General features: G+C 43.4%; 2 protein-coding genes across 10 annotated transcripts in view; both read right to left on the bottom strand.

Moving 5' to 3' along the window:
* The window catches only part of PHACTR1 (phosphatase and actin regulator 1), a 1,185,412-nt gene that overhangs the window by 334,911 nt on the left and 836,973 nt on the right, over positions 1-13,528 (bottom strand). The window lies entirely within an intron of this gene.
* Positions 2,472-4,437, bottom strand: LOC138282335 (uncharacterized). Its single transcript, XM_069219736.1, has 2 exons — positions 3,914-4,437; positions 2,472-3,811 (listed from the first exon to the last, which is right to left on the bottom strand). Exons 1-2 carry the CDS (start codon positions 4,394-4,396, stop codon positions 3,182-3,184), a joined length of 1,113 nt encoding a protein of 370 aa, XP_069075837.1. The 5' UTR covers positions 4,397-4,437; the 3' UTR covers positions 2,472-3,181.

Here is a 13,528-nt window from a genome sequence, read left to right as displayed (position 1 = left end):
CGATGCACAGTGTACGAAGGCCATGATCGATGTTTTAAAAAATATTCGCACTAGAACGAGTTCTCTTCTTCCTGGTCGATCTCTTCCGTCTTACGGCTCTTCTTTTGTGAGGGCCTTTTGAAGTAGTCCGGCGCTTCTTATAGGGCCTTGGTGGACCCCGACGCCTCGAAGCCCTGCGCTTCCTTTTAACACCACCATGCGCTTTATACAGCAACCCCGCTCCTTCTTGGGGCTGTCTATTCATGCGTTCAGCTACCGCAGACGTTACACGACCCACGACATCCTGGGCGATGTTTGTAGCAGCCGCTTTAACATGAGGTTTTGCAATTTCGAACCCTCTTCTCAAAAAGGGCATGGCTCTCCTAAACATGCTCCGGAAGAAACCACCCAATCCCGCCCCATACATAACCGGAGCCCCTTGAAAGTAGGGCTGGGGGCCTCCATACCCCGCCTGAACTCTATAATAGTCCCTGTACATAGAGGGATCCCCGTAGGTTTTCATGATGACCATTGCAGCTGTCTAATAGTCACCTTCGCGCCGTGGCCTTAAATGAAGCTTGACAATAACTTTCCCGTATTTAAAGGCAACCGTCTCTGACTGATCGTTGTACACCATGATGGTTATAGTGTCAAAATGGTTTTTAGAAATTGCAACATAGTCGAGTTTGTGATGTTGTATATTAACCATTGTGTTATTTTCGCCCTGCACAGGGACCCACCTCAACAAAGGTGAATAACTGTCCCCGACCCTCTGCGGCTCTACAATATCGCTATAAACGTAGAGTGTATAAAAGCCTCCGTTAATATCGGGACATGTAGGGTCTGGATCCACCTGCCTCTGTTGATGTTGTACTGTCCCTAAAACCCGCTGTAATTTACCACTACATTTAAACACAGTACTGAGCTCAGGGGCTTTAAGAAACACTTTTCTTCTAACGTAATCCAACACCAGATATATATTCGCATACGTCTCGATGCTGCCTATAGTTTTGTTGATGGCCTCGACTACCGCCGCTACGGTGTGGTAATAGCCGTGTGGGAAAGACAGGTGATAGGTCAGGGTATCCTGAGGGCGCTTTATATGAAATTTAACATCGGCCTTTGTAAAGGTATTCCAAGTTCTAGGGTACTGTATTTCCGTTAGTGCCACCTCCCACGGACCTTTCAAATCCACTGGTTTTGCAAGTTTCACCGTATAACTCGAAATCTGATTGTCTGGGAACATGTCCTTCGAAGCATTGGATGGCAGCGTGATATAAAAAGGGGAGTTCTCCATCATGGCGCTTACAGCTTGACCTCACACAACGTGCAATGAGCTGGCCAGGACCCAACTGTTAAATTTCTCGGGCCACCCACGCCATTTGACCAACGCCTGTCTCCGGACACCGCTCCCTTTCCTTTTCAGAACCTTTTCAACCCTGTACACCCTGTTCGGATCGTAGGGCACCTTTTGCAACTCTTCGGTGTAAAAGACACCCGATACCTCTTCCCCAGCGTAGTCTTTTAACCTGTAAATATATATCCCTTCTTTAAGCTGCACACTTTCCACTATGAATATCTCATCGCTGAATGTTTGCTGGTAGCCTTTGGTGAAGACCCCCTTCAACTTTGAAACCCTGACATGATCCCCTTCTTTTAAATTCGGTTTCTTGACCTTCGGCGTGAGACGCCCGCCGTACACCGTTCTCCACACGTTAACGAATTATCCCTTGTTACCTTAACAGGGGCCATTTTGATTGTCCTGTGGTAGGTGGCGTTATAAACATCTATAAAAGCCTTTAGAACATCCACGTATCTGTAGGTGTTGTTGGCGGTGAAATATCGCCACATCTTCGACTTTAAAGTACGGTTAAAACGCTCTACAACAGCAGCCTTTACCTCTGTGTGCGTTACAAAATGTTGAACAGCGTGCAGGTCTAATAATTTTTGGAAATGTTTGTTTAAAAATTCCTTTCCGGCGTCTGTTTGTAGTTTCTGGGGCACACGCCCGCTAGCGAAGATGTCTTTAAAAGCAGCTGTAACGCTGGTACCACTTTTATCGTTTAATGCCTCTGCATAGGCGTATTTGGACAAGACATCTATGACGGTTAATATATACATGGCGCCATCGTTATGTTTTGCTAGATCTTGAAGACTGATTATGTCGGCCTGCCACTGATAATCGAGCTGTGCGTTAACAACGGTGGCCCGCCTCTTAAAGCGCCTCCTGGCAGGTTTGTGCAGCGAATAAGCCTCTTCCCCAGCTAACCAAGTCTTCACACTGGCACGTTTTACAGATTCATTTTCAGCTCGAGCCCTTCTAAATAGAGCTTCGGAACCTCCGAAACTTCCAACCCCATGTTTATCGTAATAAAGCTTCCTTAAATCCACATCCGTCATGTTGTCTCCCACCAACACCACGAAATGAAAGACGCTTGTTTTGTGTAAGGTCATTTTATTAAACATGAAAAACATAAAAAATGGTGCTGGGCTACACAACCAACGTGTATTTGACATTTTGTGCTACAGAGTTTATAGATGTCATAATGCTGGACCGCTGTGGTCTTTTTACAAACGTATACATAGTACAACCCCCACTACACATGTTACTCAGAGTATGGCCTTTCACAAACGCTAAGCGTCACAAACTTTGATATTTTTATAGCTATACTCTCAATAGCTCTAGACAGGACTTCCCGCTCCCCACGCCTATAACTCTAACACTCAGGATACTGACAAAATTCAACAGTTCATACAGTTCTAACCAGGACCATTCCGAACCTTTATTTGTGACATAATCTTCAGTCATGTTCACCAACGCCTCGTGTATCCCCGTCTCAGGTGAAAGTCTTAACTCTCGAATGTGGTCTTTGTCCGAGGTCCGGCATTCAACAGATGCGTTTAGCCGCCCATTGATACACCACTTGGCGATACACAAATGACTGCTACATTGCAACAAGGCTGAAGGTTCCGAAATGTTCAGATACCGCAGAGTCATAGGATGTATTTCAGCTATTCTTTCTTTAACCAGCACAAAAATCAATCTCCCGATACAGATGTAGCCCGGTTGTAACTCATAGGCATCTTGCATCTCGATACCCGGATTCCCCGCCTAAAAGTGAGTAAGTATGGAGCGTTAAGTAACACATTCATGGTCTACTTTTTTTTTTTTTTTTTTAATTAATTAATTTATTTTATTTTTCTAAAACAGCTTTCGTGGGGCTAGAGACTTCATTCTTCTGTTTTTATGATAAATGTCACACATTCGTCTTTTTATAACCCGTTCTAACATACTTATGTCAAAGTGGGGACACATACCATGCATGCGGTCGAGTTTTGAGCAGGGCTCAGCAGCGTATCGGATCTCATTGACAGCCGCAGCCAAGACCTTAATCATATCACTGTGGACACCTTTCTTCACAGCCGACAGCCCATACACAACCCTTAACAACCTATATACCCGGTGAGGGTCTATCCGACTACAAATGTGGCGAATTATTCTTGGTGTGTATGCATCGTATAAACATTCATGAGCATCCTGTTGAGGCGCATTAATTTTATGCCCGTAACAAAGATCATAATAATCCCGTTTAACACAGGCGTTCACAGCGGCCGCAGCAAAACCTTTAACTGGCCATATGGTGGCCCAGGGTACGCCCGGAGCTTCCTTTTCAAAATCGCGGCTAGTGTAGGTGCAGACACATTTCTTACGGGGCTCTTTGTTCTGGCTTGTAACACTTCCAGACTGTCTGGAACAGCATAAGCAGTAAAAATTTAGGGCGTTAACCTTTGGAGTTGACCCTTCTAGAGGCTCACTTTCTTCAGCTACGTTCTAGGGTTCAAACAGAAAGCACAAGACACATTATTAGTTAAATGTATGACATTAGAGTATACAGACATAAAAAAAAAAAATAACAAAACTGTCATTACCAACCTCCATATTCGCATCACACTCAGAGGCTCCTCTGAAATCCTGGGAGTCGCAGAGGTCCATTGGGGCAGAAACAGCGCCGGAGCTTACACCTGATGGCTGTACAATAACGGCCTCTGACTCGGTGGCCTCCTGGTCGCCCATGTCTTCATAGATGGGCGAATTCGGTGGTGCTACACATTCTTCAACATCTTCAATGTCTATGAAGTTAGATGCAACACTTAATTCATCTTTCGAGGCATTGCTGTCGCTGTCGGGCCCCTTAATAGGGGATATCTGGGTCGACACAGCCTTGAGGTTGAGCTTTTCAAGCCGGTAGCAAAGTTCCTCTTCAAAACCGGTAACATCGGTATCTTGGGTGGCCGGGACACCCTGTTGTGCATTCTCATCCATCGTAAGAGGGGCGAGGGTCCGGTAATATCTACCAATAGTGTTCAGGGCCCCTGAGGAGGCTGCTTTTCTTGCGATCGGATTGTATCTCTTCATGGCACCTTGCCAAACTGTTTCAACCCTGGTTCACGGTTTGACAGCCGGTTCTAACCAGCTCCTTATATGCAACATTTCAAAAAAAGGGGGGCTAACACGTGACACCATGAGGGCCCCTAACTGGCACTTGAGCATGAATGTATGACATGTCCAGACCTGTCCCTCTCAAGCTCTGAAACCACGTGCACATCACTAAGTCATACTTTTTACATATCTCATAGGCCAAAACCCAGGGGCTAGGACCCAGACACAGGGCTAACACGTGACACCATGAGGGCCCAGCCCAATTGACAACCCCATGCACACACGTCACTTCCGGGGAAGGCTTTCAGGGACAACGGAAGTCCCAGCCACCGGATATGACGTCATATCCGGGGCGGGATAACTGTCACTTTTAATATGGTGATTAAAGGTATCCCTTCCTACTACTCCAGTTCCTGTGGACATGGGTCCTCATGCAACTTCCTGGGATGCCACACAAGATATTATGCACAGTGATGTTACACGCTGTAATATCACTTGCATACTGTCTATGACTTGTGCCCTGCACACAGGTCTCTCATTCATTGTTGTGTCAATCTGCATAATCGAATAATCACCCACTCAAACCCACATTTCAACTGTAAACCTCAGATTACACCCAAATTTACCTATTAGTTGACATACTACCTGCACCTTCACTCCCATTACTACTTTTGCATCACAAAATAAATTTCACCCTCTTTCTACTCAAGCAATCCTTGATTAGATCCACACTGACCTTGTTCAACCCACCAACTTCAGTTCTTTCAATGGACCAATTACTACATTATACTCTGCGTCCAATGCCAAACACCCCATCTATACTTTTATCACAGCAAATGCCGGATCCCAGCCCTGGGTCTCTCTTAGTCTTCAAACCTCAAAAATAGGATGTACAACTGCCTACATATGTGGTGGTAATAAGACAGAACATATAGGCAATAAATAGCCATATATACTGGTACTGCAGATGAGACAAAGTCCCAGTCCTTAACAACTCTAGTTGCGTCCCTAACTCACCTCTTATCCCCCTCAAATCACATCTCATCATTTAACCACTTGGCCATAGACTTTGCAGCCTTCATGCAGGTGATGCTAAACATTACTAACACTCTTGCTAGTCTCTTCAAATCCCCTTCCCCACCTTTTATCTTCCTCTCCTACCCACTCCCGATGCAAGGACACCCATTGTCCTTGGTTTGATCGGTTCCTGCCGTGTGCATTAGGCCCAACCATAAAAGCGGGGCAGTGTTGTTATTGGCACAGGTGGGGTACTACTGGGCAATAGGAATTTTGCGGATTCCTGTGGATTTCGGATGTTTCTAGCACAGAAATATAAGTAAAATGTGTGATTTCAGCCAATGTTTGAGGGTTGCAGGGCACTGTAGACCAAAATAATCTCATTGGGTCTACTTAAGCCACCCCATCCTGGATTCCCCTAGGTGTCTAGGTTTGGAAAATGTACAGGTAGGCAAGGTTTCCCTATGCGCTGAATGTGCTAGGGTCCAAAATCCACAGTTACCCACTTTGCAAAAATATGGTCAGTTTTGAGTGGAAAAATGTGATGTACCCATGCTCCATTTTGGGCTGTTTCCTTTCACAGGCACTAGACCTACCCACACAAGTGAGGTACCATTTTTATCCGAAGACTTAGGGGAATGCTGTGTGGAAGAAAGTTTGTGGCTCCCATAGTTTCCAGAACTTTCTATCACAGAAATGCGAGCAAAATGTGTTTTTTAGTCACAGTTTGAGGGTTGCATGGTATTCTGGGTAACACATCCTGGTTGAGAGCCAAGCATGTCACCTCATCCTGGATTTCCCTAGGTGTCAGATTCTCAAAATGCACATTTGCTAGGTTTCCATAGGTGCCAGCTGAGGTAGTGCCAAAAATATACAGCAAGGCACATTGTAAAAAAGGGGTCTGATTTCATTGAAAGAATGTGATGTGTCCATGTTGTGGTTTGGCCATTTCCTGTCGCAGGCACTTATCATACCCACACAACTGAGGTTTCATTTTTATCAGAAGACTTGGGGGAGTGCTGGACGGAAGGGAATTTGTGAATTCACGCAGATTCCATCACAGAAATCTGAGGAAAATGTGTTTTTAGTCACAGTTTGACATCTGAAATGGATTCTGGGTGATATAACGAGGCGAGAGCCTCACAAGTCACCCCATCCTGGATTCACCTTGGTGTCTACTTTTAAAAAATGTATAGATTTAATAGGTTTCCCTAGGTGCTGGCTGATCTAGGCCCTATAATCCATAGCTAGGCACATTGCAATAAAAGGGCCAGTTGTCAGTGGAAAATGTTATGTGTCCACTTTGCATTTTGGGCCCTTTCCTGTTGCAGGCACTAAGCCTACCCATGCAAGCGAGGTATCAATTTTATGGGAAGACATAGGGAGACACAGAACAGTAGAATAAGTGTAATTAAAGAATGTATATCTCTGCATAAGTTTCCTGTTGCAAGCACTTAGCCGCACAAGTGATATACCATTTTTACTAGAAGACATGGGAAAATGCTGGGTGGAATGAGGTTTGTGGCTTACAACAGATTAAAGAACCTTCTATCACAGAAATGTGAAGAAAATGTGTTTTTTAGGCAAAGTTTAAGGTTTGCAAGGTATTCGGGGTAACACAACCTGGTGGTAGTCAAGCACTTCATTCCATCCTGAATTCCTCTAGGTATCTAGTTTTCAAAAAGGTATAAATTTGATAGTTTTCCCTAGGTGTCTACTAGGTTATGGTCCAAAATCCACAGCTAGGCACACTCCAAAAAAAGGGTCAGTTTTCAGTGGAAAAATGTGATAAATCCACATTGTGTTTTGGTTCCTTTCCTGTTGCAGGCACTAAGCTAATGCTCGCAAGCAAGGTATCAATTTTATTAAAAGACTTAGGAAAACACAGAACAGTAGAACAAGTGTTATTACCAATTGTATATCTCTGCATGTGCATATTCGAAAAATGTAAGACAATGTGTAAGAAAGAAGTCATTTTGAGAAATGCCCTCTAATGCACATACTAGTATGGGCAACCACAAATTCAGAGATGTGCAAATAACCATTGCTTCTAAACTCCATATCTCCTGACCACTTCAGAAATACATAGGTTTCCTGCACACCTCTTTTTTAACTTTGTATATTTTACGATATAAGGTGCTCTATACCCCGTAGCCAATGAAAAACCATTGCAAGCTGTAGCTCAGTTATTGGCTCTTGAGTGCTTGAAAAAGACACAAACCCTATATATCCCCGCAACCAGAAGGGTCTAGCAGATGTAATGGTATATTCCTTTTGTAAATCGGCCATTGTGATGAGAAGTTACATAAGAAAACATTGTCATAAATGCCTGTTTTTTCTAGTAAATTTCAATATTTATTTATTTCAACACTTAGGGCCTGATTTAGATATTCTCAGACAAGTTACTCTATCACAACGATGACTAATATCTAGTCCGCCATAATTTAAATCCTATTATATCCTATGGGAATTAGATTTCGGCAGATGGGATATCCATCACTGTTGTGACGCCGTAACTCATCCGTCAATATCTAAATCAGACCCTTAGTTTCTTTGGGAATCTACACAAATATCCCTTTCCTCAATTTAGAATTTTGTCTAGTTTTCAGAAATGTATAGCTTTCCGGGATCCACCCTGGGTTCTATACCTGTTTCCACCATACACTGGAAGGAGGTTGAAAGCATAAAAAATAGGGAAAATGGTCTATCTTCCAATAAAATGTCAAAACCTTGGTAAAAAAAATAATAATAATTCTGAATCAAATCTGCCTGTTCCTGATAGCTGGTAAGATGGTGATTTTAGCACTGCAAACCTTTTGTTGATGCCATTAGCAGGAAAACAAACAGACAGTTTCTTCTGCAGAACTTTTTCCTATTTTCCCCCAAAAAACATAGGCTGGTATTTATACTTTTTTAGCACTGCATTTGCGTCATTTTTGTACACAAAAGCAGCACAAACTTACAAAATACAATTATATTTTGTAAGTTTGTGCTGCTTTTGCATAAAAAAAATGACACAAAAAGTATAAATATGGGCCATAATTTAGATATATTTTGTCTAATTTCTCAGTCCTCACCAGGGGAATCCACAAACTCTGGGTTTCTTTAGAATCCCCAGCATGTTTGCAAAAAGGAAACCAATTTGACGTGGATAGCTTATGTGGAAAAAAAGATATGGAGGCCTAAGAACAAAGTACCCTAAATAGCAAAAATAGGCTCAGCACTGAGGGGCAAGGCCTGGCAGCGAAAGAGTTAAGTGATGTCTTTTAACTGCCCTTTAGTAAGAACTCTAGAATGGTTGGTCAGCAAGTGGTTAATGCATTACCTTTCCTCACACAATTTACTGACCTATATCAAACATGGCTTTTGTGTTTTCCACTCCTCCAAGATGGCTTTCTGTGGTCTTTCCCAATTTCATGATTTTTGCTCATCGCTATTTCCTTATCTCTTACCTTTTCTGACACCACACTCAATAATTTTCTTCTTACCTATTCTAAACACTTCTTCCTGATGTCCAGCTCATCTTCTAAAACCCTTACTCTAGGTATTTCCAAAGTCTCTATTCTGGGTAACTTACTGTTCTCCAACTTCTCCTGGTCTCAACAATATGACTGACATGCTTGACTCACTGTGTTCATAGGCTACATAAATGCACTACATACACCTCTAGATATATGTGACAACATTCCAGTACCATCCCTTAATTCTGAATACTGACACCCAAGATGGCGGCCATGCCACACACTGAATTTCCGTTCTTGAAACCGGTTTTCTGGAAAAGCACTGTTGGAGATGAGACTGGCAGACATCACGTCACCGTTCTAGCTGTCCTGAGCTGAGGTGTTAAGTATGGCAGAAGCCACTCTTTAGAGTGGGGGTACAAATTTCACTGAATGTTTTAACAATTCCTGTTTCGTAGCAACATAAACAAAATATTGTTTGAATTATTTCACACATTTTGATCGGTATTGGTATATGACCATTTATTGTGACATAACAACGCCCAATATGGTGGCCATACATTACTGTATTGCTTCAAGGTGACTCTACGGACCAGGACTACGTATGCACATTTCTGACGTGGATCCTGTATGTATTTTGGCGCCCCCAAGGCAAGAAAAATTAAGATGAGCTTGGTCAGCCGAAACTGTTTACATTTTGCTACTATCTAAAGGCCACTGTTTCTCATTTTTATGAGTTCAGCTAGGCATCTACTTGGGTTCATTGTAAGACTGAATGGTGTGATTACTATTAGAAACGTGTGCACAGGGTATACATTTGAGTGTTCTCTATGAGCTGGGCTCCTTTGCTCTTTGTTGGGGGAACCCTTTGCTGGTTCGAATCTGTGACTCACAGACTACAAACTTTTGTTTTGCAAATAAACCCTTTTAGCTTCTGATTGTTGTATGAGAAGATTCTCTTTGATCAGGCTGAGTATCAGCTGTCAGTGTCACCTTACCCCTCATTACTAAAATAGTTCATGTCATAATCTCCTCAGAGAGTCCAGATGGGCTTTTAAGGAAGCAGGTAGCTCCATCTCACAGAGACCCATGTACAAGTAGGGCAGGAAGATGATGGAAGATGATTTCAGAGTATATTAGGCAGTGTGTTGACAAATCTCCATTCATATTTTACAACACATTGAACACTGCATGCCATGGCCCTCTAAATACCTTAAGATGATTTTGTTTACTACAGCTTAATCGCTGGGTTCGCACTCTGTGTTGGTTTCTTAGACATGATTAGTGAGTGGCCAAGTAATACCTCCTACTATGTATACAGTTACCCAGAGAGTCCCTTTATGTTGAATGCCACTAACTTGAGTGGCAGCCACTTGGAAGCTTTTACTGCAATTTATGGCCGTATCCCATTTCTGTTTTGTTACTCTCATTACAGACTAGATATTGGATCCAGCAAAGGAATTATGTCTCTGTATTTTCCTCCCAGTGGTGTCAAGATGATAAACAGGTTTTAATTTTTAGGTTCATCCATGACGTAGCATGCCACCATGCATTTAGGAGGTCCCTGTGTCATTTTCCTCAAAAAGTCCTTTCGAGTAAGACTCAGTCCATTAGACAGAATATCTCCCGGCCAATTGTGCTTGTATTTTCATCTTGTGTAGTAATGCTTCCTGGTTTTGTTCAGTGGCTGCTTCTTCTTGCCTTGTGTTCTGTGGTAGCATGTTCACACTCCTAACAGTCTGTTTACAGGGCGTGCTTGCAGGCAGATACACAACAGTACTGCATCCAAGGCCAACGTCTCAAGCCTTGTGCCAAGGGTTCCGAGTACATGTGTGTGAATGTCAGTGTGGCTTTTCTTAAAGGGATAAGACATTACATGGTCCTGTTAAAGCTTCTCATTTGATAATACCCAACAGTCACTGGTGTGCATCCTAAGGCATTTCGCACCTGTACATCCACATGACATTTTTTGCACTCTATGCTTTCCGAGATTATGGAACGGTCCACACTTTCCTCAAATATTCAAGAACTCGGGTTAGAATATTATGGGGGATTTCAATACCACTCCTGCCATTTTGAGGAAATTCAAGCAATTAGAAGCAATGCCGGACAGAGAGTTTCAACCATTAAAATGCCGGGCCGGCATTACAGGAAAGCTTATACGGACTGCTAGTACTTCGGAAGGATATAAGGTATGTCAGTAACTTCAGATGAAAGGAGGTGCACAAGAAATGTTGTGTACTTCAGGGTGGTTGGATAGGACAGCTTCTTGTGTTTCCACAGCATAGGACATCTCAATGAGCAGCAGACTGAACGATAATTGAAAAGCTCCCATCACGATTACAACCACCTGGCAGGATCAACCCCAGAGCTGATAACAACAGTGAAGCAGCATGCTTAAACCGAGCGCAACAGAGAACATCTTCGGATAGCTTGAAGTGTCAAGCATCGCAGCTTCTCTTGTCAATCACAGCCAGAGAGGCGGGAAGTGCATTACATGGAAGCACCACCACAGCATGAACTAGAACAGGGATGTCCAACATAAACCGGGGGGGGCAACTAAATGATGTCATATTTTAAGGTAACCCATATATATATATATATATATATATATATATATGATAAAATTGAAATCGTATAATATGTGGATATCCTGAAACTCTGGCTTGGATTTGGCCTCCATTAGTCATGTGTGTACTATATATTGTTTCACAGCGAGTCTCTGCTGCTTTTATGTACAACAAAGGAGAGACGAGATAACATAGGACAATAGAGATATTTGCGAAATAGGCCAGGAAATCATCCATAGATCACTTTATACCAACCAATCTTGTTTCTAAGTGCTCCCTGAAATGCATTTTCTCTCTCCTCTCTCTCAATATGTGTGCATATATATATATATTTATATAGATACATTCTACTGGCAGTGGCTGGTGGTTACAGTTAGAACCTAGTTTCCATAGGAAAATAATGTTTTGTTTTGCCAATAACTTTTATGCTCTTTGACAAATCTTCTCGAAATTTTCAAAACTAGTTTGCCACCCACTTCAGCTGCTGTCTTGAAAGTTTCAGGGTGATTTATCAAGTGGGGGCTGAGGAAATGAGGGGTCCCATAACGCTTTTCCCCCATGCAATTTTGAACAGGGATTTTGAGCACAACTGCTGCCCGAACCACTGGACGGAATTACACCAAGTTTAGTATAACTGTAGTTCTTGGTCCAGAAAGAGCCCTTTTGTTATTTGGTGTAAATCCATTCAGTAGTTTTAGAGTATTTAAAGAAAAACAACATTTTATTTCTATGGATGCAGAGCCTCCGCAGATCCCAGAGATCTCATGCTGAGATGTGACTGGCTGCCAACACTTCAACCCAGAAAGTGTTGGCAGCCATTTTGGAACTCAGACTCAGCCAAGTTCCAAAAAAACACAACTTAAAAATAAAGAAAAGGAGGCACTGACCCCCTAGCCCTGGTGCTGGGGTACCCTGTGACCCCACCGGAGGAGTCAAAAACGTTTTTTTCAATTTTGCTGTGAAATCGCACAGGATCCACAGCAAAATTGAAAAAAAAAACCTGAGCTTGTTTATCTTTAAGCCCCTGGGTGGGCCACGTCCCGGGGGCATGATGAATTTAAAAAAAGTATGGAGGGGCGCATGCATCCCACCACCTAAGGCTCTTTTGAGCCCCAGGGACTACCATCTCCCCAGGGCTTGATTTTCATTTTGGAGGGGCCACACAGACCCCCTTCCTGTGGCTCTTTAGAGCCCCAGGGACCACCACCTCCCCAGGGCTTGATTTAAAAATGTACCTCTGTAGGGCCCTGGGGACCACCACCTACCCAGAGACAGAAATCAAAATAAAGAGGGGGCATGCAGCCACACCTCCTGGGCCATATAAGGCCCTGGGGACCACCACCTCCCTAGGACTGGCCCGTGTAAACTGAAAGAGCGGGGAAGCTCAGTGCATCTCCTAGAGCCAATAATGGCCCTGGGCCTGCTCTGTTTTTTCTGAGGAGCCCACCCTGGGGAGATAGCAGTTTGCTTTTATTTGGTGGTGGTTTTAACAGCTCCTGCCAGATGAGAGCAAACTGTAAGTCCTCTCCCAGTGGAAAACTGCTCCCATCCACTGGGAGCGGACTTTTCATCAGTTTTTCTCTCCGCTGTCAAGCAAGCAGGAAAACAGCTGGAGGGACTGCTTCCAGATGGAGCAGCATTTCTAGCCAATCCCTGAGTGCGGGAGCTAGCAGGGACTACAGGGGCCTTGAGGCCCCCCGTGGGGGTGACATGGGTGCATTTACATTGTTGCTCTTTTGAACACAATGGGGGTTATTCTAACTTTGGAGGAGTGTTAATCCGTCCCAAAAGTGACGGTAAAGTGAGGGATATACCACCAGCCGTATTACGAGTTCCATAGGATATAATGGATTCGTAATACGGCTGGTGGTAAATCCGTCACTTTTCCGTCACTTTTGGGACGGATTAACACCTCCTCCAAAGTTAGAATAACCCCCAATATCTTATGCAGTGAAAGTAACGATTGGGTTCTCTCTTGTAATGAGCTGCTGAGACCAGAGATTGTCGTTCTTGCTCTTAACCACTATGAGTATAAAATTACCTAGAAGCCCCCCCCCCCA

The sequence above is a fragment of the Pleurodeles waltl genome, chromosome 2_2 (assembly GCF_031143425.1).
Source record: "Pleurodeles waltl isolate 20211129_DDA chromosome 2_2, aPleWal1.hap1.20221129, whole genome shotgun sequence".
Classification (NCBI taxonomy): Eukaryota; Metazoa; Chordata; class Amphibia; order Caudata; family Salamandridae; genus Pleurodeles; species Pleurodeles waltl.
Note: the sequence above shows the minus strand (reverse complement) of the source record. Positions and strands in the feature narration are given on the sequence as shown.